Source organism: Tauraco erythrolophus, chromosome 12, assembly GCF_009769465.1.
Source record: "Tauraco erythrolophus isolate bTauEry1 chromosome 12, bTauEry1.pri, whole genome shotgun sequence".
NCBI classification, from domain to species: domain Eukaryota; kingdom Metazoa; phylum Chordata; class Aves; order Musophagiformes; family Musophagidae; genus Tauraco; species Tauraco erythrolophus.
The window spans coordinates 19,891,412-19,916,550 of NC_141476.1; the positions used below are offsets into that span (position 1 = coordinate 19,891,412).

General features: G+C 47.8%; 2 protein-coding genes across 4 annotated transcripts; both read left to right on the plus strand.

Moving 5' to 3' along the window:
* The first annotated feature begins 186 nt into the window (after positions 1-186).
* Positions 187-15,254, plus strand: NOL8 (nucleolar protein 8). Of its 3 annotated transcripts, XM_086618894.1 has the most exons (17): positions 187-265; positions 644-805; positions 973-1,035; positions 1,905-1,983; positions 2,287-2,434; positions 3,368-3,436; positions 3,754-5,694; positions 5,969-6,085; positions 7,304-7,423; positions 7,745-7,829; positions 8,716-8,860; positions 10,179-10,262; positions 11,044-11,318; positions 13,218-13,344; positions 13,789-13,859; positions 14,189-14,271; positions 14,591-15,254. In XM_086618894.1, the coding sequence occupies exons 2-17, from the start codon at positions 667-669 to the stop codon at positions 14,642-14,644; spliced, it is 3,600 nt and encodes a 1,199-aa protein (XP_086475020.1). In that variant the 5' UTR covers positions 187-265; positions 644-666; the 3' UTR covers positions 14,645-15,254. The 3 variants fall into 3 exon arrangements, 2 of the variants coding, with proteins under 2 accessions (XP_086475020.1, XP_086475021.1); XM_086618895.1 differs by lacking the exons at positions 13,789-13,859; positions 14,189-14,271; positions 14,591-15,254 and adding an exon at positions 11,792-11,839 and having other exon boundaries at positions 13,218-13,257; XR_015222474.1 differs by lacking the exons at positions 11,044-11,318; positions 13,218-13,344; positions 13,789-13,859; positions 14,189-14,271; positions 14,591-15,254 and having other exon boundaries at positions 8,716-9,043; positions 10,179-10,209.
* Positions 15,255-22,091: 6,837 nt separating this feature from the next.
* LOC147528012 (E3 ubiquitin-protein ligase PHF7-like) lies at positions 22,092-24,840 on the plus strand. The gene is made up of 8 exons (XM_086619287.1): positions 22,092-22,134; positions 22,464-22,555; positions 22,647-22,754; positions 23,032-23,156; positions 23,241-23,403; positions 23,780-23,925; positions 24,077-24,195; positions 24,350-24,840. Exons 1-8 carry the CDS (start codon positions 22,092-22,094, stop codon positions 24,838-24,840), a joined length of 1,287 nt encoding a protein of 428 aa, XP_086475413.1.
* Positions 24,841-25,139: the final 299 nt, after the last annotated feature.

Genomic DNA, 25,139 nt, shown 5'->3' on the forward strand with positions numbered 1-25,139 from the left:
TATTTCGTTTGCTAGACCCTTATTTTTTTGGCTTACAACTTACAGAAACTCCCCCTACTTTTCTTCTTGGTTAGTTCCGCCCCCGGTCACGAGACCCGACCCGTGTGCGCCTGCCACAGCTGACCGGCCGGAAACACGAACCGCCGGGAGATAAGACGACCAGCGGAACCGGCGGCCGGAGCCCTTTCTTTGCGAGGGAGCGCCAGGAAGGGATGCGAGGGGGAACATAAACGGAGCTGCGCTGGGAGGATCGCGTGTGGAGGCGGTGAGGGAGAGCGGCGGTGTCCTGTTGGGGGCGGCGGTTTGTGAGGGCTCTTCTTCCCCGCTTCCCTTAGGAAATCCTTGGAAAGGCGGCATTGCCGAGAGCCCTTCGCGTGCGCCCTGTTCCCAGCCGTACGCTTCGCGGCTGAAAAGGAGAATCCTGGGCGCTTCCAGCAGCGCGGTGCTCGCTGGCCCGCGCTGGAGCGGAGCGCGTTGCCTGGTGCGCAGCGAAGGAGAGCTCTTCTCTGAAGGCTCTTTGTGGAGGGCTTCTGAGGGAACGATTTGTTCCGTAGTTTCGTGTTATGATGGCAGTAATCCCTACAGCGTAAGCGTTAGTGAGCTGTTGCTGTCTTCTTGGATGACACCGGGGTGTGCGTTACAGGTGTGACGGCTTGGCTTCTCAACATGGAGGAGAAACAAGTTTCCAAACGCTTGTATGTCGGAGGGCTTGGCCATACGGTTTCTAAGGCTGAACTGCAAGAAAGATTTGGCAAGTTTGGGCATGTTTTGGATGCAGAGATTATTACCAGGAAAGATGATCAGGGTAAGAGTTTGGCATCATCCTTTAAAAGTGAATTGGTTTTCAATTTGTAGTGTGAAATTGAATTTTTGTGTCAGAGACGCTTTATTTTCAGCAGACACCTTCGTTTTCAGTTTTAAAGGAAACACTGGAATTACATAGATATTAACTGAATGTTTATCATTGATCAGGAAACCCTACGAAAACTTTTGCTTACGTCAGTGTCAGCATTTCTGATGCAGATCTTAGAAAATGTAAGTACGTTTTAAACTCTTTTTTTAAAGTAATTTGTGGTTTTGAGCCAAGTTGCATTACTGATAATGTTGGAAAATCAGGATGTGGTCAAGGTAGACTTTGTTTCGTTCTGTCGTCATATTTTATCCATTTTCTTTAAGCTGTAATTTTATGGAAGTTGCTTTGCTGGAGTTTTCAGTAAGTAGATGTAAGCAAATTGAAAAGATTTCTTGTGACTGACATAGGTGATTTCTGAGTTTGTTCTAACCCTTTTATGAAAAGGAAATGTGCTTCAAATGTTTTCATTGGGTCCATAAAATGTTAGAAGTGACTTGATGTGAGAGGAAACCCAAAAGGAAAGTTTACATAAAGCAATGTTACGAATCTCAAAATAGCTGGATTACAAAACTACTTGCAGGGTATAAAACCACCTGTAAAATATGTAGCAGCACAATGGCAGGTGAAGAAACCCATACCCAAAGAGAGGGCTTGGTAATATGCCCTTTTATCTAGGGAATGCTGCCTTTAGGAATAGGAAAGCTGAAGTACAGAAGAAGTTGAGAAGAGCCTATCTGACAGTAGTACAGAAGTTGAGAAGAGCCTATCTGACAGTAGTGTGGAAGCTTCAGAGTGTGTGTATCTGAATTTTCAGGTTTGTATTTGAACTGAACCATAGAGACTTGTGTAACTCTTTGGAAGTCAGAACTTTAATTTTGTGTGTAGATCTTCTTGTTTAAGATTCGAGTATTAGACTTTTCATGTACAAACTTAAATTGGGTAACAGTGTAAGATCATGCTAAAAAACCTGCAAACTATTGTAGAAGGAATCAGTCTAATGTGTATTTCTGTAATGTAGAAAATAGTCACTTCTCATCTCCTTGTTTTACAGGCATGTCGCTTTTAAATAAAACAAAATGGAAAGGGGGGACACTGCAAATCGAGTTGGCCAAAGAAAGCTTTTTGCACAGGTGAAAATCGTTTTAGAAACATATGTTGTTGCTGAAGTTACCCTTTTTCTGTTGATCTGATAGCATTATGGCTGCACTCTCATCTGCTACGCTCTTACTCTTTCTAGTTTTCATTGACGTTAGTGGACATTGATGCATATTAGATACCGCAACATGTTTTGCATCGTTACTGCCTCAAAGGTAGCAGATATTTTAATTCCTTAAATAGTGAATGACTACTGTTCTGTGGGAGGGGGTCACTGTCACCTGTAAGTTGGCACATAGGCAGAGGTTTTATCATAGATGATGTACTTTTTGGTACAGGCTTGCCATGGAGAGGGAGGAAGCAAAGCTGCAGAAAGAAAAGCCACAGAGAAATGACAAAATGTGTCTGTTGGAATCACTGAAAAAGGCTGGAGTTGTAGACTTTCACATGAAAGCAGTACCAGGTACAGAGGTGCCAGACCATAAGGTATGGTGGGGTAGATGTATAGAGAATTAAAGAAGAAAAAAAAAAAACCAAACAAAAAACCCAAACAAAGCCTATATTTGATCACCAGCTTATTACATCTAAATTGATGTCAAATCTCTACGCTTTATGTAAACTTTTATTAAGTGTGACAGTCCAACTTCTGAAAAGTAGTCTAAAGAAATATCTTTAGATATGTAGACATGTAGAATGCTCCTGTCATTCTTTGTGATGACTGGAAATAATGTTGATCGTACTGTCCTCTGTGTCGTGTTAAATGAGTACATGTTTTGTTACCCATTTGTGTTGGGAATATCTTCATGTCACCCCTAAAAGCATGTAAAGAGAATGTGTGTCTGATTTTTATACCGCATATATGTTTTGATGGCTGGGTTGTCGGGAACTAATCTCTGTGCTTCAGCACATTCAAGATCAACGTCTGCACATGCTTACAGAAGTAAGATTTAGGATAAAATCACTGAATGTGCAAATTTGGGCAACAAAAATTGAATTTACTACAAAATTTTCAAAATTACTTGCTAAGCACAAAGTGTTTTTTGTGGGTGATGGGGGGATTTTTAATTTTTTAGTGGGAAAAGGGTGAAAGAATAGTCATCTTAGCACTGTTAATTCATAAACAAGAAGCATTATATTAAAAACAGTACTTGTAAAGTAAAGAAATTCAGTTCTTTGTTGCTCTTTGTTTGCAGGTGGTAGAAATTTGGTTTGTTGGTTTTGGTTTGTTCTTTTTGAGAAGGAGGCTGGCTAAGTTGCTCGGTACAAATATATCTCACTTAAGAGAGTAAGCAAAAAAATAATTCGTCACTGATAGTTCTTTTTTTGTGTTTCTGTTATCGAAGAATATGCATTGTGTTTTACTGCAGAGTTACTTCCATTCCTTTTTGTTTGACACTGATTATTTTTCTTTTGTTTTAGAAATGGGTTGTTGGTAAATTCGGCAGAGTCTTGCCTATCCTTCACCTTAGGAGTCAACAAAAAAAGAAAATATCCTTTTCCTATTGTTTGGGCATTGGCACGATTCCCTTCTTTCTTTCATCGTGAGGGAAAAGCATTTGCTTAACAGTCTTAATCCTGACTACCGTCGTACTTGATTTACTGAATCCCCTAAGTAAATCTTGTAGTCAGTTTGTGGGATTTGAATAAATTTTTTAGACTGCAAGTCGATTACTTAAAGGCTTATGGTCATAACATTAAAAAAGACCCTTCGTTTTCCTTTCCTACAGAATTTAGCCTGTTCATAAAGACTGGAAGTCTGCTTGCTGAAAGAATCACGTTGGTTTGATTCCTTAACTCAGACTAACATTGTGAAATATGACCCATCAAAATATTGCCATAACCTTAGAAAGCTGGAGCAAGACTTGACTCGTGTAGTTCCTATATCAGAGCTTACTTGGCACTTGGAAGAGAGAGATGACAGCACAAACAAGAAGCGGCAAGGAGTGTTCCCTGTAACTAAGAAGCCACCTAAAAAGCTGAGGCAACTGGACAGCGAGACTCTGAATGGAACAGTAGTTCTCTCTTCTGGGTGCCAGTCACGCTCAGAAAACACAAGCTCATCACAGCTAGATCAAAGATCAAAATCCAAATCCAGTGAGAAATCTAAATTGCTTCTGTCAAGCAGTCTTAATAGTAAAATAGCAGGGAGAAGTTTATTATCAGATAAAAGCAACGTTTCTGGAGTTACAGCTCAAAGTAACGTGAGTGTTTCTGATAGTGATACTGATTCTGAAGAGGAAATCAGAGCAATGGTAAAGCAGGAGAGAGAAATACAGAAAGCCGAAAATGTTGAGACTGAAAGTGACCACTTGGAAGTTGTTAGCGATGATTTTGAATTAAAATACAATAGTCACTGGTCCTTAAGCAGTCCAGATGTCATGAAGAAAGCTATCAAAGGAAGTCGTAGAGAGAAAGAGATTATGGAATGTGATAATGATTATGATTCAGCAGATACAGATGAAATTATTGCTGAAAGTAAAACTCCAGATCTAAGTAGCAGGAAAACTGCAATTTTAGAAGGTTCTAACCAGGTGAGGGTGGAAAATAAAGAAACATTAAATAACAAAAAATGTGGTTTTGTAAGTGGCCCCTCACTGAAATCTTGCAATTTAAAAGAAGAATATGTTGAAAGAAAAGGGAAGATGAAAAAATCCAAAATTGCTGCCTTACAGAGTACAGCAGTTAACAGTGCAACAAAGACAAGTGGTAGTGAAAGTTCTTACTCAGAGCCTGAGAGAGGGGAGTCTGAAACCAGTTCTGAGTATGAGTCCATGATGCGAAACGTTTACCGCTTAGACCTTACATTAGATGACTTAAAAGCACTAGCCACTGAAACCAGTGGGACGCCAGGAGAAGAATCGGATAGTACGCAGAGTTCTAGGCAGCGCAGTGCTGAAGAAAGCCCTAAGGTTAGTGTAAATAAAGCAAAGCTTTCTAAATCCCGCCCTACGGCTAAAAAAAAATGTATCTGTCCTGAAGATGTAGTTGCTGCGATTTTGGCAGGGGAGGAGAATGCTGATGAAGAAAGCTCCAAGAGACAAAGTAATTCACGTCTGAAATATCAGCCTTTCAGAGGAATCGGGTCCCTTTGTGAAGAAGAGTTAGCTAAGGACAGCACTGGTTTAGAGAGGTCTGCAGAGAGGTCAGGTCTTGAAGCTTGTATTTCTGATTGCGGGGAGGAGTCATCGAAAAGGCAGTCCAAGAACCATCCGTTGTATTCGCATGAAGTCAGCAGTAAGAAGAGGCAAAATGTGCCTTGTGAACAGCATAGGGAGTTGTCAGGTGCTGCCTCTTTTGCAGGTGAGAGCGATCAGCCTGTTTCCCAGCCACCTTTACAAGGAAAGAGCGAAGATGTGAGTTCTTTGCAAGACAACCAAAATTCAGAGCGTGGAGATGCTGTTCCTAGCCCTAATCGGAGTGAAGGTGAGAGCAGTGACATGGATAGTAATGCTGCAGTGCCACAGAAACAGGTTAAACGACGACTGAAAAGCCCAAAACTGCTTTCAAAAAAATGCAAGAGGGATGTAAGCAATAAAAATCCAGAACGTGAAGCTAATAAATGTGAGACTGGGAAGACAAGCCTTCTGGAAAATAAGGACCTTTGTCTCCATGCTACTGCTTCAAAGGAACCTGAAACAAAAAATAAACAGTTGCAGGATAACCAGAGGAGGCTGGCAGCTCTAGAAGAGAGACAGAAAGAGAGAGAATTACAGAAGAAACTCATTCAAGGAGCTCTTTCAAATCTGGTAATTACACTCACAACTTCTATCTGAATATTATTCAGCAAAAGAAGAAGAGAAATTAATAGATGTGGTTTAAGATATTTTAAAATTGTATTCTGGAATCTCTGATAACATGGCCAGTTTTCTTTTGAATGTATTTAAAACGATGCATACCTAATTCCGGGAATGTCTCGAGTTGCAAGAGGAACAGTAGATTCCTCCTTAGTCTCTTAGATACTTAGGTATGACTGTAGCAAGCATTGGGCGTGTTTGACTTGACAGTTTCACTCTTACATAGGATAGCCAGCCAGCAGGCAAGCATAAACACATCATTTTCAATTCTGATGAGGAAAGTGAAGCTGAAGGAGATGAGACATTGAAGAAGGATGCGAGTTTGGGAAATACGCATGAAGAAGTAAGTGTTCTTAGGAAAAAGTCCAGTATTCTGTAAGGTAATTCCGTATCAAAATGACTGTGCCTTTTATTGTGAAGACTATTTTTCATAGTGAAGTCACGGGGAAAAAAAAAATAGATAAGGTTTGAATTAATAGGAATTCTTCTTTTGGTTGCAAAGAACTTAACCATGCATCTGATAAAGCCAGAGAACTTGGAGAATTTGTAAGGAGACTGAGATTTGTATAAAACATACTCTGATTAAAAGAAAAAGAATGTTTAAGTTATAGGTCTTATGCCTGATTAGTTTTGAAATTTCGCTGCTTTTTGTCAAAGGAAGGGGAAGAGTAGTGTGGGACACTCTTCTCTGCTCTTTCCAACTCTGTGGACAAAGAATCTGTGTTAACGCAGTGTCTTGTTTTTAAAGTGAGGGTAGTGTCCAAAGTTGGGTGGCACTTCCTCTTTACACCTCACCTCATCGAGACCTTATTTAGCAGACTCCTCAGGATTTTGCCACCATACTTTCAGCACAATTAAGTACTTTTTTTCTGGAGTAGAACTTGTATCATCATCACGTTTTTTAGTCACATCTCTGCTAAAGCTTTAAACCATTTGTTTTGCTTTTGTTGGGTTTTTTTCTTCATAAATGTAGTAAGATTTGGACCATTCTCACTATTTAATTAAAGCCTTCTTTTCTCACTTGCTCACATTTAGCACTTCTTAAAATTATATTATCTTACTCTGTATTTAGAATCCCTGCCCTGTTTTGTTCCTTTTCTGTAAAAGAACCTCTAATTCTACGGAAAATTTTTACAAAGCTGTGGAGTGCTTACTTTTTGTAATCACTGATATTGATCAACTGACTTAAACTATGTCCTAGAGATGATACTGTAAATGAGGCTTGCTCAGAAAGGGTGTAATTAAACATTGATATTTTAAAATTGATCTCCTTTGACATAATCAGAAAGTTGGATTTTTATACCTAACTCTCATATTGTAAAACCTGACTTACCCATGGATATTTTGCGTCTGCTAAAACTTGATAGTCACAACTGTAAAACAGAATTGTACAAGGTGTGTAAACAAGAGAAGATTTGAAGTGCATGGATCAACAAGTGAGCTGGTTGTCGTAGAAATCCACTTTCAGATAAACTGGAAAGGGCGTGAACCAAGTTGATACTGGTTTATTTTCTCAAACTTAAGTAAATGACCGCTTTTCTGTATGTTCTCTTTAACGAAGGATGAATCTGCTCCTAAAACTTCAGGCAGACTGTTTGAAAGCAGCGATGATGAGCAAGATGATACAGACGACGAGAGATTCAAAATTAAGCCCCAGTTTGAAGGCAAAGCTGGTGAAAAAGTGAGTGAGCCCATTACTGTACTTGTTTTTTTTCTAAGTCTCCATTAATGCCACTTCAGAAGAATGTAACATGTAGGATTGCATACTTGCTGAAAATGATTGTGACAAAGTGCGGTAGAATTCTCTTAAACAGAGGAAATAATGTGTTTTGGGGAGCGGGAGGAGTTTTTCTGATGTTGTCTTTGAATATAAAGAAATTTCTGGAAAAGACATTGAAAGCTAAAGGTTATTAGTATGTTGCCATAATTCCAATTAAAAAAAAGTTACTGAATATTGATTTTCTTCTCCAGCGCTTAATAGGATATATTTCATTTTGTTTAGCTCTTGAAACTGCAGTCACGATTTGGCACAGATGAAAGGTTTCGCATGGATGCTCGATTCCTTGAAAGCGACAGTGAAGGAGAAGGTAAACCTGCTCATATTTCCTGCTTGATGGTAGTAATAGAGCTCTATCATGGAGCCTTAATTTTGGATGCTTGAAGCAACTTCGGGACTACTTTTGCTTCTGTGGTGATTCTTTAAAGAAAATAACCCCTCTGTTGTGGCTTCACATAGGGTATATTGGTAGCTGTGTTTTCTTAAATGTTTTATATGTTATATAAGTATTTGTAACAGCTGAATGAGATGTTCTTGGTTGATAAAGCGACGTTTCAAAATATATTTTTTTTACTACAGGATGATATCAGAATGTGTTTATCCATGTTTTTCACAGGATAAGTGGTGGCTTACTAAAATAAACTTTTTGACCATTACATTCTTTTAAACTGTTTGTTTTGTAGTCGTCCTGCAGTCCACGACTGATTTGGCAGCCTTAGAAAGAAAGATTTTGGTTTTTTAAGCAGCAGAAGGCAGAAAAGTGGAAAAAGGCAAAAATTTTTACATACTTCCTTCCCCCCTCCCCTGGTTAACACCAGAAGTGTTAACCTCGGTTTCAAGATTAAGAATTTGTTTCTGAAACTTAAATTTTTGCCTAGTTCTGCTACTCTTGTCATGGCTTTAATGTGATCTTCTGAAGAGCATCTATCAGTGGCAGAGCAGTTGTACAGTTATGTGATATAAGCAGGGAACAGGTTAAGTAACAGATCTAATTTTCACATGAGATAGCTGCCTGTGACATTTCTAATCAAAGATTTTCTCCAGTGCAAGGAAGAAAGCCTCTAAGTAGCTTTGAAATGAAGTGACATGTCGATATGTGTCAGTTTTTGTAGTATTATAGTAATGTTATATATCAAATATTATAGGCTTGCTCAGGTCACTGCAAGGAAAAAATAATGTATTTATTATTCTCTTAGCAGAGACAAACATCTTGAAGGCAGATGAGGAAGAAGAGCTTGCTGCGGAGAAAAAGAAAAATCTGCAAATACTGGGAAGCCTCTTGCATATCAACCTGGAACACCCTAAGCCAACTAAAAGAGCCACAAGTGCTAAGAAATTCAAGTATGAATCACCCGTCATCAAAAAAGAAGGAATTTTAGGAAGGCTTAATTTTTGCCAATGTTTCACAGCTAAAATGTCTGCCTAGCTAACTGAGGAAAGTATTTTCCTTCTCCGTTGTGTGCATTTGAAGTCAGCCTTTAATGCAGTTTCCTAACTCGTGTGTCCCAATAGATTATACAACTGGTAATTATCGTTTTAGGGAAAAAATTATTGGATGCCTGCTTTAATTTCTTCAAGTAGATTTTGAATGATTGGATTGTTGGTTATGAAAATCAGTATTTTAGTAAGTCCTTGCCTATATGTAAGATGTATTTCTGTTCTCTGGGGAGACAAACTTCAGTCGGCTAAACAAGGAACACTTGAGTTGGGCACTAGGTCAGTAAGTTAGACTCTAACTGCTGTAGTATTTAATAAGGTTATTGTTTTCCCTGGCATACAGGTGATTAGCATCAAACTTCTTTTTCAGTAGACAATTTCTATTTTTTTCATTTATATGTATTTCTGCTTTTGAGAAATTTCTTTATTAGATGTTGCTGTTGGGCATGCTCTAACCTTCATTAGAGGATGATGAGATAGGTTTGGAAATCTGCTGTGGGAAGGATTGTGACATTTAACTGTGCCCTTTAACAGAACTTGTCTGTGGACTGAATTGGTGGAAGTTAGTGTTAAGGGTAATGCAGTGGTGTGCAGTTAGTAAATTTTTACCAACAGTCACTGTTGGAGTTGCAGCAGTTGACTGCTGACTGCTAAATACCACTGTGACTGCTGCACGATCATATTTAAGTCTGACATCTGTACAAATTGTCATGTAATTTCTAAAGACTAAGCAGAGGGGGAAGTAGTCTGTGCAACCCCAGAGGTCATCTTAAGAAGGTTTCTGGTTTTTTTTTTTTCTTTCTTTTGCTTTCTTTCTTTCCCCAGCTGCCCCCCACTTCCTCCTTTGGGCTATTTTAATTTATGCAATGTTTGGTACTAGAAGAAAAAGATACAGATATATCAATGTAGATAACTATATTGATATAGCTCCTCAAAAGATCAACAGGTGCAAGTATAAACTTACTTTTGCTGCATAACACACACAACTTGAGGTCTATGTTTTATATGAAATATTACAATTTGATTAAAGCTACTACTGTTCATGTTTCCTGACCCGGCCACTGACTAGCAGGTACCTTCTAAATGGCAGTTAGGTTTTGGATTGATTTGGAGCTTTTTTGGTAAAGAAGTCAATGTTAATCTGGCTGTAAAGGTTTAGGGTTGCTTTCAGTTGAATGTTTAGAATGTCTCATGGTTTTAATTCCCCTTTCTGTTTTTATAGAGATATTAATGCCCTCCGCTATGACCCCACAAGACAGGACCATGCAGTTTTTGAAAGGAAACCAAGTGCTACAGAAAAAGAGAGGTAATATTGCAGCTTGGTAACTATAATTGTGATGTTTCTTCCCATGGAAGGATGGCTATAGTGGCAGACTGAGTTGGAAACTATGCAGACTGCTCTGGGGTTTTTTTATTTTAGTTCACTTTGTTATCATTAAAATTAAGATGTAATAGGAATTGTGACCAACAAAACCACCATGTAATGTCATCTTTTCTTTCTAGTTCATCTGCTCTGTGCATGCCGTTTTCTCTCTTCCTTTCTCACCTTCAGGTTATCCCTTTGCTTCAAGTCATGAACTTTAAAATTTGCAAATTTGTGAGGGGGAAAAAAAAAAGTGAGCTCTTAACATTGCTTTTGCCAGAAAACAAATCTGTCCTAAATATCTTAATTTATGTGCCTCACATGTTAAGTGAAAAGTCATGATGTGGCTAATTATAAAGTAAACTTGTTCCTGCCTTTAGAGTCAAACCTCATATGTTTCCCCACTGCATACCCTCAAAGGGTGGGTAAATTACAGGAGATGAAAAGAAATGGGTCAGAAGTCGAAATCAAAAGGATAGTCATGCTGCCCTATAAACCTATTTCTGGCAGTATCCTTTTGCCACAACCTGGAATTGCTAAGAATTAGTAAACAAAACAAAAAAACACCCAAAAAAATCAACAACACCCAAACCTTTAAAGCGAACTACTCATTAATGTGCTTAGATAAATTTAGGAAGACATTAATAGCAAGGTTGCCTCTTAGGGAACTTTTCTTTTAAAAATATATGTGCTGTATTACTATCCTTTAACAATCTCATTTCAGTAAAGCTAAAAGGAAGAAGAAGGAAGAGAGTGAGAAACCGCCTGAAGTGTCTAAAGAAACATACTATGATATTGCTGTTGATTTAAAAGAGTTGTTTGGATCTTCAAAGAGCAAATCAGAAAAAAATGAAGAAATACCCTGGGACAAAGACGATGCAGAGGACCCTGCCTCACTTGACCATTTGGGATCTAACGTTGGGAGTAGCATAGAACAGGAGTCCAGTGGTTTCACATTTTCCTTCTTTGGAGACACGGAGGAGTCAGGCATAAAAGAAGGTAACAGCGGAACTTATGTAATGGTACAATTTCTAATGAGTAACTTATGTCAGGCACTATAAAGTTGTATAGTGTATAGAAGAAATTCAGAATCTAGGGGATTTTCAGAGGCAAAAGTCAGTCATTATGCAAAATGGTTATGATTTTCTTATACTTGCCAAGATGGTTGTAATGTAGTCACAGTTAATTCATCCTTGCATCCCATGAATCTTGAAAGGGAAAACGTTTTGAGAAGGAACTATTATTTATTTGTTTTTTGAACAGTGATGGAAAAACTTGTTGTCCTCCACTAAATTTCTCTAATAAACAGGGAAAAAGGTGAGATACAAGTCACAAATCAGGTTTCATGTAAATCAAGAAGATTTTAATTGTGTGTTAATTAAGGTAGTGTTATGAGCAAAAGGAAATCTTGGAGTTGATCTCAAGATTCAAGAACATTTTAGTATTTTATTTTTTTTTTATTGTACCTTTAGAAAATCGAAACGGAATGACACGTGATGATTGGGGTGTCCTAACCTAAGGTAAAATCAAATGTTACAAAATCAAGCTTCACAACTCTGAAGTCAAGTCACTTAATGAGTAGTAATGTAGGAAATAAAAGAAACTCTGTGAAGTTAACTGAAATAAAAAAATCCAAACCAAAAACCACACATAAAAACATGAAAACACCCGCATTTCTGCTGACTTCAGAAAATATTCAGTGTCTTCCGAATGCAGTAATTCAGGTTGCAGAGAATGTAAGAGATCTCTAGGACAAGGCGGAAAATAACGGAGCGGAGATGTAGTTCAGAGTTCACAAAGTGCTTGGCACGGAGAACCATCCTTGAGCACGGTGTCTTACATGAGCTGTTACGAATAATTATTGGTTTATATTGCATAAGAATCCTTTTTGGTGGCAACAGGGCCATGATGCGAGCTGCTGGCTTGACACAAAGAGGTAAGTCTCTTTCTTGCACATAGCTCAGTTGCTTGCATGATTTTTCTGATTATTTTTGTTGTTACTGTTTTTTGTTTAACTTGACTTAAGGTCATGTGTCATGTGGAAACCACGAAGGGAGAACATGTGGATAGTCTTTTTTTCTTTTTAGCACAAACTATGGGTGTTTTGTGGACAATTCAGACTTGTAAATGCTTACTTTTTCCAAAGTAGAGTTTTCTGTTCTCTCTCCTGAAGAAAATAGTTTGCGTTTCTAGTCTAGGTAACTCTTATATTGCCAGAGAGGTAGTACAGGGGCTGACTTCTCTATTCTGGTCATCCAGAGAAGTACTGTGCTTAAATGCTGAAAGGAAAGGGTGCCATAGCTTCATAACCTCAGTCCTTTTGGCCCAGGGGTGGTAGTAAGGGCTCAGGTACATGTTCAAGTTACCGCATGTAAACTGGGCTTTTGGCAACTGGCTGGGTATGCTATAGGCAGGAATACATACATGAAAATAACATAGGTTAAACAGAAAGAAGATGCTAAGGCGTTGTGAGTTTCTTTGCAAAGGCACTTACTGAGATAGTCCACAGTGAAAGAAAGCTTTTAGTCTAACTTCTGCCACCTAAAATTATGAATATGCACAATTACTCTCAACTCCGTTAAAGATGATTGATAGGTCGGAGTGACTTGATGGAACCCTGGACTCTTAACAACAAGCTTCAGAAGGACTCTGGCGCTTTTTCCCTGTGCTGTGATAATACTAGTTGTGAATTTTGAGGGTGAACTTGTGACATGAAAAAGCAGACTAAATTCATACGTGCCCAGAGGGTGACAGAAAACTTGGGAGGATGAGGGTTCTGTCCTTTAATCTGCCTTTTCCAATTTAGATATTTCACTCTGAAGTAAAAATCTTTACTGGCAAGTAGGGGACTAATCTGCTGTTGTGGTGTTTTTTTTCTTAATTGTGATATTATTGCAGAGCCCTACGTAATTGAAACAATAAAACCTGTAAAAGTCACATGGCAAGAAGATCCACGTTTCCAAGACAGCAGTTCTGAGGGTGATGACGAACCAGAGGCATCAGAAAGTGAAAGGGACAAAGAAATGCAAGTTATTTGGTTTTGTTGTCTACTTGGTTGTAGTGGTTTGATACTATGAGAATATTAACAGCAGCACTCAGATCATGGGAAACTAACATCTTAATTCTACATCTCTTAACAATAGAAGTCATCTTAGGAAACCATTCCTTCCTGCCCAGAATGTAATATTCAGAAGTCCCAATACCAGACGTGATTCGAAGTTGAAAATAAAAGCTGAGTTTCTAGTTCAAAGCATGAGAACTTAACTGGGTGGTGGGTTTGGCCAAAAGTCAAATAGATATATATGGAGTTTTCTTGAGAAATGTTTTTTTTATAGAAGGCTATATTTGGTTACTGTGGAGCGATGTTCTTCAATGTATACTATTTCTCTGAAGCAGTACAGCTTCAACTTGTGTTAATGGCATTTGACAGTAAATTTTAGGATGCTAAAATTCCTTCGTGTTTGTCTAGGTTTTCTTCTTTACCACGGACAGAAAGTGCTAGATTTTTCTTCTTCTCCAAAGATGATGAACGCCTAAGAGGTAAAACAGAACTTAATCCTTTTTTTAACTCATACTGAAATGGCATAAAGGTTTTTGGGAGACATGGGATAATGGTGCTGAGCTTCTAGTGAAACAGATGCTGTTGCACTGAAATTCATAAGCATATTAAGGAAAACTGCTGCTACCTTTGATTTTTTGTAGTATGCAAGGCTGGAATACAGAATATTTCAGTTTGAGCCAACCATATTGTGGGGACAACAGAGGAATATGAAGAGGCCTCCTGCTTTTGTTCTGTGTTGCTCCTGAGATTTGCAAACAGCAGCATATTCAGAAGTGTTAACGTTTAATCTTTTCTTTGTTTCGTGCAGAGGGTCCTAAGTTATTCTGTAGATCAGTAGACCTCAGTGAAGAAAAAGATGGTTGGGAAGACAGACGTAGATTATTGCTTGAGGTGAGTATTTTAACATCTGTTACTTGGTAACTGCAGCTGAAAGGGCAGCATGAGGAGGGAGTACAGCTGCTTATTTGCTTAATTCACATGAAAAATTAAGTCAGGACCTTTAGAAAGGCTTGAAACTTTATAATTAACAGGGAACTAAGAGTTTGTAGTATAGAAGTGAGTATACCATCATGTAGTGATGTCCAGTCAGGTAAATTACTAAATCTCTATATTGTACAGGAACAGTTACTGGACTGCATGTAAAAAAAGTGTTTGAGACAAACAGGTGAATTTAGAAACTTCTCATAATACTATGTTTAAATAATTTCAGGAATGCCGGAAGAAGCATAAGGATGCAAGAAGGAAAGTGAAGGCAAAACAATAAATCTGTCTTAACTTACTGGTCAAAAAAGTTTCATGTTTCTTCTTTGAAGAAGCTGCAGAAAAATGTTACTTGGAAAATTCTAGTCTTTCAAAGATCTAATAGGAAATAATATGGGAAAAGACTTTAAGTTAGTTTCCTAAGTATATACATGTTGATTATGTCAATTCAATGTTTGCACCAAGGTTGGGGTTTTTTTCTCTATATGGTTTAAAGGTGACTTGCTGCCTTGCACGATAGTTGAGATTTTGATCATGTAACAAAGACATCACAGGGTTACTTCACTGTGCTGTCAGGTGCCAGCGCTGAACAGGCTTGAGAAAGAGCAGGTGGCTCCGTGTCTGTAAGACTTAGTAACCTGTATTCTGTGGACATGAGAGATCCTGTTTCAGACTCCTTTACAAATATATGGAATGCATCATTTCCAGAGTAAAAGTTTACCAGAATTTTATGCAAATACATATAGAACAGGAAGACATACAAAATAGGTAGATTTGTCTTGACAAAACTGGTATTTCTACTTGTTAATTGACTGTATAAATTGATAAAAACTAAGGACAAGTGTTGCTGGTGTTGTATGCCTGTTGTTGAATGAATATTTTTACAAATGAGGTCTGACCCTTGTGTCCGTTTGTCCTGTGTGCTGCAGAGGGTCTGCTGGAGCAGAGAGGCTCTGCCAAGCCCCACCTAAGGGCACTTGGGTGCTTTGCCTCTTACTGGTGCTCGGGCCAGCACAGCTGCGGCACTCCCAGCTGGCCATGCTGTCCCACGAGGAGGAGGAGCAGCAAATATGGGTGCCATGGGCAGCGCAGGAGCGGCACCGGAGCAGTTGCCAGGGCCTGGGGAAGCAAACGGGTTCGTGGCTGTGAGGACAAAGTGACCGCAGCACGGGACTGTCCGGCAGAGCTCTTGTTCTGTCCTCCCGCTTCGAGCCCTCGGTGAGACGCAGATCCCATGCAGAGCCCCGGGGTGCAGCTGCGGCAACTTAACCCTCTTCCTATGCCTGCTCCTGAAAAAAAATAGTCTTTCCCAGACAGATAACGCAAACAGGAGGTTCACCACATGGTGGGTTACCCCTTGGGGTCTGGACCCTGAGGTCCAGCCAGCCTCGGGCATTTCAGCCCTAGCCCTAGGGGAGCTTCCTGGGGGGGCACTCTGGCCCATGACACAGAGTGGCCACCACCCCTAAGGTCTCCCTTGAGGAGAGACCCCAACCTTTCAGACCAGGATGTGGCTGGCAAGAGAGTCAGCTGTGGAAGAGGTTTGACAAGATTTAGAGAGCCAAGTCACAAACTCTGACCTCAGAAACTTTCCTACCCCACTCCACTGGCAAAGAAGTCCCTAAAATGACCTGTAAATACGCAGGCCAGGGTGAGAGCTGCCTAGGAGTAGGGCTCTCCTTGCCTATTCCCCGTTCTGGTACCTCCAAAGCTGTACCACAACCACTTCCGGTTTCCCACCCCACTAAGGAAAGGCTCACACAGACTCTGGAAGGCAGTTTATTGCCATAGAAAAAGGCCGTTTCTGCCGTGACTCTCCAGCTGGCGGTCCCGCTGCTTTTTGTTCTGGAGGCAGCACGTCACCAAAGCTCTGAGGAGTTCAGCAGAAAGATGTTGGGCCACCTGCGACATTTCGGTGCCGTCCCGAGGTCCTGTGCTGCGCCCAGGCCACCCACGGCCACGTCCGAGCAGATGGGATGTGTGAGCCCGGGCCAGGCTCAAAGGTGGCTTCTGCCCCCTGTACCGGGGAGCCCAGAAGCGGAGGCGGTGCTGCGGATGCAGCCTTACCGGTGTGGCGCGGAGAGGAAGGGTCACCTTCCCCGGCCTGCTGGCAGCGCTCGCCGTGCCAGGGGCAGGAGCGCAGATTTGGCTTGGCCAGGGCTGGAGCCCTGCAGTCGCACTGCCCCAAAGGCACCTTTCAGCCACCGGTGCCACCCCTGTGAGGGGGTGGGCGGCAGGTTGCCGAGGGCGTCCCTGTCCGGATTTGGGGCGCACTTGGGCCAGCGGTGCTGATGTCACCGCGGCCATTGTGACCCGCGGGGCCAAGCCCACGTAAAGGAACGCCGGGCACAGGCCGTGCGTCAGTGCGACCTGGTGAGGTGAGGAGAGAGCAGGGCAGGGACGGGGCTCCCGTGGGGCTGCCGAGGGAGGACGAGAGCCGCACGCCTCGGGGCTCTGGGTCTGTGCTGCAAGCTCCCCCGCATCCTGCTTCTCCCTCACCCGCATCCCGCTTCTCCCTCAGAGTCAGCAGAGGAGCGTCTGGAAGAGACAGCCCAGTGCTGCTGGGACAGGGACTCCCCAAACGCTCACCGTTGACGTGCACCATGTCAGCCAGGAAAGAGAAGGCGCCTGACTCAATGGAGCAGGGTGAGAGCAAAGGAGCCCTCCCGCAGCCTGGCAGGGGGGTGGTCGGGGTGGTCAGCGTGGGGCCAAGAGTGGTGCCAAGAGCGGTGCCAGGGGGAGGCAGGAGCTGCCCAACCACCCCGGGGCCGGGACCCTCAGTTCCTCAGCAGGCAGGGCCCAGGCTGGGCAGCGGGCACCTGCTGGCACACCCGTGCCTGCAATGCCCCTTCCTCTCCAAGGCCTCCAGCCCTGCCCATCAGCTGGCTGGGCAGGGACGGAGCAGGCTCCTGGGGCAATCCCTCAGGGACACTTCCTGGGCCCGCAGAGGTGCTCATTCCTGGTACCATTCGCTCTCTCCCCTTCAGCATGCATGCTGTGTCGCCGGGCAGAGGCCGACCCGGATCTCTGCGGGCGAAAACTGGAGAAACTTGGGATCTTTGCCCATTTGTTTTGCCTGGTGAGTTGCTCTGGGGCTCCCTCCAGCTTTCCCACAGGCAGCCCCTGCCACACTCTCCTCATCAGCTCCTTCTTGTTTTGCTTTTCTGCAGCTTTTTGCCAATGGGCTTTATCAGGAAGTGGACAACAACGACGACGTAGGCCTCCTGGGATTCCTCCCTGAGGATATCCGACGTATAGTCGGACAGGCTGCGCAGAAGGTGAGCACCTGACAAGAACAGGGAGCTCTGTGCCAGCAGAGGCTGGCGGGAGCTTAGCCCAGACCCCGAGAAAGAAACGTCAGCCCTTGCAACCAGCTGAGGGGCAGAAGTCTTGCTCCCAGCAGCTCCACAGAGGCTCCAGCACGGGAGCCTCCTCCCCCAGGTGGATCTGGGCGCTGTGACCCAGCAGCGGCCCCGTCCTGCGCCCACCTGCAGCTGTGGGGCTGGCTATGGAGGCCCTGAGCTGCCGCTGATGGAGGCTGCTGTGCCCTTTCCAGAACTGCTTCGTCTGTGGCGAGAGTGGAGCCACCATCACCTGCCAGGGGATGGACTGTGACCGTAGCTTCCACCTCCCCTGTGCCGTGGAGGGTGAATGCGTCACCTGGTTCTTTTGTCCGTACAGGTACCTTCTTTCTCCTTTTGCCCACTATCCAGGAAAGACCTCACCGATTTCTCACCTCGCTCATCCCTTTCCTCTACCCCCCAGCTCCTTCTGCCCTGAGCACTGCCCAGAGCAGCTAGTGGAGGCGGCTCCAGAGGAAGACACCAACTGCCCCATCTGCCTGGAGCCTGTAGGGGACAGAAAGTCCTACGGCACCCTTGTGTGCCCAGCCTGCAAGAAGGCCTGGTTCCACAGGGGCTGCATCCAGGTAGGAGCCGCTCCCTTGCCCCCGGGACACTGCAGGGACTCGGCAGCAGCAGGAGCCTCAGGGCCTCACACCTGCACCTCGTGTTTCTCCTGCAGGGACAGGCTGTGTGCGCAGGCATATCTTGCTTCTGGTGCCCCCTCTGTAGAAACAGAGCGTCATTTCTTGCACAAATGCTCCTCATGGGGATCCGAGTCCCCATCAGGTTGGTGTCCTTCTGCCCGGCTCACAGGACAGGAGGGTGCAAGCGCTGTGGCGCGCCAGGGCCTGCCCCAGCAGTCCTGTCCCGTGAGTCTGCGCTTCAGCTTCATGGAGGAGCTGGAAACAGGGCAGGGGGGGAAATGCAGGGACGCCCTGTGTCTGCCTCATGCTGGGGCAGCTGGAGCTCATCAATTTTCCTTTCTCCATCAGAGAGCCAAGGTGGGAGAACGGCGGTACATACGCACCACTATATGAGAGGCACAGGCGCTGCGATGCCAGCGAGTGCCTCTGCCCAGGAGGCAGGGAGCAGGCAGAGGTAGAGGGGTAAGTTGCCGCAGCTGCACCCCGGGGCTCTGCACGGGATCTGTGTCTCACCGAGGGCTCGAAGCGGGAGGACAGAACAAGAGCTCTGCCGGACAGTCCCGTGCTGCGGTCACTTTGTCCTCACAGCCACAAACCCGTTTGCTTCCCCAGGCCCTGGCAACTGCTCCTGTGCCGCTCCTGCGCTGCCGAGGGCACCCACAGGCGCTGCTCATCCTTGATGAGGAACGTAGCCAGCTGGGAGTGCCACAGCTGTGCTGGACCGAGCACCGGTAAGAGGCAAAGCACCAGGCAAGGCCTGCCAGCGGGTGCCCAGGCTGGGCTCGGCAGAGCCTCTCTGCTCCAGGAGGGCTGGGGGCACCGCTCTGGCCTATCCTGCCCTGGGCCTGGGGGGCTGTGCCCTTGACCATGCTGCTTCCCCTTCCAGCCTCCAGTACCGGCTCAGAGCTGGTCAGCCCCAGCACTGCTGGACAGTCCTGCAGCTCCCCAGCGCCCGACACAAGCAGCCCCGGCACCACTGGCCAGCTGCCATCTGGGTCCCCATGTGGCTCCCCAGCACTTGAGAGTGGCAGAAGCTCCAGCCCCCCTGGGCCTGTGCGGACACGAGACCCCTACAACTTGCGACGTCGGGCCCAAAAGCCCTACAGCCGGCCCAGAGGACACCGTAGGAGCCGCACACCACTACCGAGTGCTGAGAGTAGCACTCCCAGCCAGGTGGTGCAGGGGCCATCCCTCAGCTCCCCTGTGCCTGACACCAGCAGTCCCAGCACTACCGGCCAGCTGCCATCAGGGTCCCCCTGTGGCTCCCCAGCACTTCAGGGCAACAGAAACTCCAGCCCCGCTGGGCCCGTGCGGACGCGAGACCTCTACAACTTGCGACGTCGGGCCCAAAAGCCCTACAGCCGGCCCGGAAGATGACCTGGGACTGGCCGTGCGCCATTGCTGAGTACTGGCCCTGATCCCCCTCCAGCGGCTCAATAAAACTGGATGTTAACCTCTGCACTGGCAGATTCCAGGCTCCTTTGTCGGCTGCTTCTTCCTCCTCCTCTCCCTTTCTCAAGGGGCAGCGTTAGGGGCTGGGCCCCAACAGTTGAATTCTCCCTGAGGGTTCTCCCTGAGGGTTGGCAGCACCTTCCCCAGACCTCCTTCCTCGTGGGCTGGCCTTGGTCGGCTGCCCGGCACCATGGCCATGTGCTTCGGCCTCGCTGGCCCCACAGCCTGCTCCGTTTCCCTGGGGGAAGTTGGCACTTGAGACCAGGACTGGGGCTCTCTGCCCCTGCCTATGGGAGGGTGGCCCACCACAGCCCAGTCGGCACCGCCACCCATCTCCCAGCAACGTGGCCCGTGCCTGCCACCTGGCATGGCCCCTGTGCCTTAAAAATTCACCACACCCTGGTCCCAGCGACTTCTGACGTGCTTCGACTCTCCTTCTGGACAATGCTAGAACCCATTTGCTGTCCTCCTTGCCTAGGAGAGTGAGAAGTGTGGAAAGCAGCAAAGCTACTTTTTGTTAAAAGTTCAGTTCAGTGGCACGTCCGGTTTTGTGACATGAAGATTTCCACAGGTGTGTTTCTACAGTAGCCAAAGGGCAGTCTCCATTCCCCACCTCCAGGTCCTGTTCCCCAACATGGCTGCAGCTCTACCAACTGAAGGCTCCCTTCTCGCAGCGTAAGCCAAGAAATCCTCTTGAGTAGAGATGCCAAAGCCCCACTAAGGAATTTACTCCACAGAGTTCAGGAGAGTCAGAGCAGGACCTGGGACTGGGGGCTTGAGTCCTGTCATATGCCCTTCAGAGCAGGAAAAATCCCACGTGCTCTACGGCAGGGGAACAAGGGGCCTGGGAAATGTCAGTCCTCCAACAGGATTTCTCTCCGGTTGGAGACCAGCAAGTACCTTTCCAGTGCCAGAAGGGGAAAAGATGTGGTCGCAGAGCAACGGCTGAACAGCTCTGTGGCAGCTGGCAGAGAGCGAGAAGGCTGAATCAAAGAGTAACGGTGACCAAAGGGCGAAGGAGAGCCCGTGGGGCGGCCATCCAGGTGAGAACAACCCTCTGCTCCTCAGGCCAGCTACAGGTGGTCTTGTGGTCCGTGCCTGAAGCGCCTTCCTGACAGGCCTCGATGCAGCATGGAAGTCGATCCCTCAAAGCAGGGAGCAGCTGTCCTCTCTGAGGAAGGCAGGGGCACCTGGGAGGCCTGAGGAGCTATTCTGCCCACCAAGAGGCAAGGAGGAAGGAAAGGAGAGATGGCGGGCCCAAAAGGGAACTCGGTGGCAGCACGCTGTCCTTCTGGGCAGACGAGACGTCGTCTAGAGACTGCCAGAACAGGTAGAATCTTTCTACCCTCCAACAGATCAATGCTCCCACCCGCTGTCTCCAAAGTTATCCCACAACCATTTCCAGGTTCCCACCCCACCAAGGAAAGGCTCACACAGACTCTGGAAGGCAGTTTATTGCCATGGAAAAAGGCCGTTTCTGCCATGACTCTCCAACTGGCGGTCCCGCTGCTTTTTGTTCTGGAGGCAGCACGTCACCAAAGCTCTGAGGAGTTCAGCAGAAAGATGTTGGGCCACCTGCGACATTTCGGTGCCGTCCCGAGGTCCTGTGCTGCGCCCAGGCCACCCACGGCCACGTCCGAGCGGATGGCATGTGTGAGCCCGGGCCAGGCTCAAAGGTGGCTTCTGCCCCCTGTACCGGGGAGCCCAGAAGCGGAGGCGGTGCTGCGGATGCAGCCTTACCGGTGTGGCGCCGAGAGGAAGGGTCACCTTCCCCGGCCTGCTGGCAGCGCTCGCCGTGCCAGGGGCAGGAGCGCAGATTTGGCTTGGCCAGGGCTGGACCCCTGCAGTCGCACTGCCCCAACGGCACCTTTCAGCCACCGGTGTCACCCCTGTGAGGGGGTGGCCGTCTCTGTGTGGGCGGCAGGTTGCCAAGGGCGTCCCTGTCCGGATTTGGGGTGCACTTGGGCCAGCGGTGCTGATGTCACTGCGGCCATTGTGACCCGCGGGGCCAAGCCCACGTAAAGGAACGCCGGGCACAGGCCGTGCGTCAGTGCGACCTGGTGAGGTGAGGAGAGAGCAGGGCAGGAACGGGGCTCCCGTGGGGCTGCCGAGGGAGGACGAGAGCCGCACGCCTCGGGGCTCTGGGTCTGTGCTGCAAGGTCCCCCGCATCCCGCTTCTCCCTCATCCGCATCCCGCTTCTCCCTCAGAGTCAGCAGAGGAGCGTCTGGAAGAGACACCCCAGTGCTGCTGGGACAGGGACTCCCCAAACGCTCACCGTTGACGTGCACCATGTCAGCCAGGAAAGAGAAGGCGCCTGACTCAATGGAGCAGGGTGAGAGCAAAGGAGCCCTCCCGCAGCCTGGCAGAGGGGTGGTCGGGGTGGTCAGCGTGGGGCCAAGAGTGGTGCCAGGGGGAGGCAGGAGCTGCCCAACCACCCCGGGGCCGGGACCCTCAGTTCCTCAGCAGGCAGGGCCCAGGCTGGGCAGCGGGCACCTGCTGGCACACCCGTGCCTGCAATGCCCCTTCCTCTCCAAGGCCTCCAGCCCTGCCCATCAGCTGGCTGGGCAGGGACGGAGCAGGCTCCTGGGGCAATCCCTCAGGGACACTTCCTGGGCCCGCAGAGGTGCTCATTCCCGGTACCATTCACTCTCTCCCCTTCAGCATGCATGCTGTGTCGCCGGGCAGAGGCCGACCCGGATCTCTGCGGGCGAAAACTGGAGAAACTTGGGATCTTTGCCCATTTGTTTTGCCTGGTGAGTTGCTCTGGGGCTCCCTCCAGCTTTCCCACAGGCAGCCCCTGCCACACTCTCCTCATCAGCTCCTTCTCGTTTTGCTTTTCTGCAGCTTTTTGCCAATGGGCTTTATCAGGAAGTGGACGACGACGACGACGTAGGCCTCCTGGGATTCCTCCCTGAGGATATCCGACGTATAGTCGGACAGGCTGCGCAGAAGGTGAGCACCTGACAAGAACAGGGAGCTCTGTGCCAGCAGAGGCTGGCGGGAGCTTAGCCCAGACCCCGAGAAAGAAACGTCAGCCCTTGCAACCAGCTGAGGGGCAAAAGTCGTGCTCCCAGCAGCTCCACAGAGGCTCCGGCACAGGAGCCTCCTCCCCAGGCGGATCTGGGCGCTGTGACCCAGCAGCGGCCCCGTCCTGCGCCCACCTGCAGCTGTGGGGCTGGCTATGGAGGCCCTGAGCTGCCGCTGATGGAGGCTGCTGTGCTCTTTCCAGATCTGCTTCGTCTGTGGCGAGAGTGGAGCCACCATCGCCTGCCACGAGACGGACTGTGACCGCAGCTTCCACCTCCCCTGTGCCGTGGAGGGTGAATGCGTCACCTGGTTCTTTTGTCCGTACAGGTACCTTCTTTCTCCTTTTGCCCACTATCCAGGAAAGACCTCACCGATTTCTCACCTCGCTCATCCCTTTCCTCTTCCCCCCAGCTCCTTCTGCCCTGAGCACCGCCCAGAGCAGCAAGTGGAGGCGAATCCAGAGGAAGACACCACCTGCCCCATCTGCCTGGAGCCTGTGGGGGACAGAAAGTCCTACGGCACCCTTGTGTGCCCAGCCTGCAAGAAGGCCTGGTTCCACAGGGGCTGCATCCAGGTAGGAGCCGCTCCCTTGCCCCTGGGACACTGCGGGGACTCGGCAGCAGCAGGAGCATCAGGGCCTCACACCTGCACCTCGTGTTTCTCCTGCAGGGACAGGCTGTGTGCGCAGGCATATCTTGCTTCTGGTGCCCCCTCTGTAGAAACAGAGCGTCATTTCTTGCACAAATGCTCCTCATGGGGATCCGAGTCCCCATCAGGTTGGTGTCCTTCTGCCCGGCTCACAGGACAGGAGGGTGCAAGCGCTGTGGCGCGCCAGGGCCTGCCCCAGCAGTCCTGTCCCGTGAGTCTGGGCTTCAGCTTCATGGAGGAGCTGGAAACAGGGCAGGCGGGGAAATGCAGGGACACCCTGTGTCTGCCTCATGCTGGGGCAGCTGGAGCTCATCAATTTTCCTTTCTCCATCAGAGAGCCAAGGTGGGAGAACGGCGGTACATATGCACCACTATATGAGAGGCACGGGCGCTGCGATGCCAGCGAGTGCCTCTGCCCAGGAGGCAGGGAGCAGGCAGAGGTAGAGGGGTAAGTTGCCGCAGCTGCACCCCGGGGCTCTGCACGGGATCTGCGTCTCACCGAGGGCTCGAAGCGGGAGGACAGAACAAGAGCTCTGCTTGGACAGTCCTGTGCTGTGGTCACTTTGTCCTCACAGCCACGAACCCGTTTGCTTCCCCAGGCCCTGGCAACTGCTCCTGTGCTGCTCCTGCGCTGCCGAGGGCACCCACAGGCACTGCTCATCCTTAGGGAGGAACGTAGCCAGCTGGGAGTGCCACAGCTGTGCTGGACCGAGCACCGGTAAGAGGCAAAGCACCAGGCAAGGCCTGGCAGCGGGTGCCCAAGCTTGGCTTGGCAGAGCCTCTCTGCTCCAGGAGGGCTGGAGGCACCGCTCTGGCCTATCCTGCCCTGGGCCTGGGGGCTGTGCCCTTGACCATGCTGCTTCCCCTTCCAGCCTCCAGTACCGGCTCAGAGCTGGCCAGCCCCAGCACTGCTGGACAGTCCTGCAGCTCCCCAGCGCCCGACACAAGCAGCCCCGGCACCATTGGCCAGCTGCCCTCTGGGTCCCCGTGTGGCTCCCCATCACTTGAGAGTGGCAGAAGCTCCAGCCCCCCTGGGCCTGTGCATACACGACACCCCTACAACTTGCGAGGTCGGGCCCAAAAGCCCTACAGCCGGCCCGGAACACGCCGTAGGAGCCGCACACCACTACCGAGTGCTGAGAGTAGCACTCCCAGCCAGGTGGTGCAGGGGCCATCCCTCAGCTCCTCTGTGCCCGACACCAGCAGTCCCAGCACTACCGGCCAGCTGCCATCAGGGTCCCCCTGTGGCTCCCCAGCACTTCAGGGCAACAGAAGCTCCAGCCCCGCTGGGCCCGTGCGGACACGAGACCTCTACAACTTGAGACGTCGGGCCCAAAAGCCCTACAGCCGGCCCGGAAGATGATATGGGACCGGCCGTGCGCCATCACCGAGTGCTGGCCCTGATCCCCCACCACCGGCTCAATAAAACTGGATGTTAACCTCTGCACTGGCAGATTCCAGGCTCCTTTGTCGGCTGCTTCTTCCTCCTCCTCTCCCTTTCTCAAGGGGCAGCGTTAGGGGCTGGGCCCCAACAGTTGAATTCTCCCTGAGGGTTGGCAGCACCTTCCTCAGACCTCCTTCCTCGTGGGCTGGCCTTGGCCGGCTGCCCGGGACCATGGCCATGTGCTTTGGGCCTCGCTGGCCCCGCAGCCTGCTCCGTTT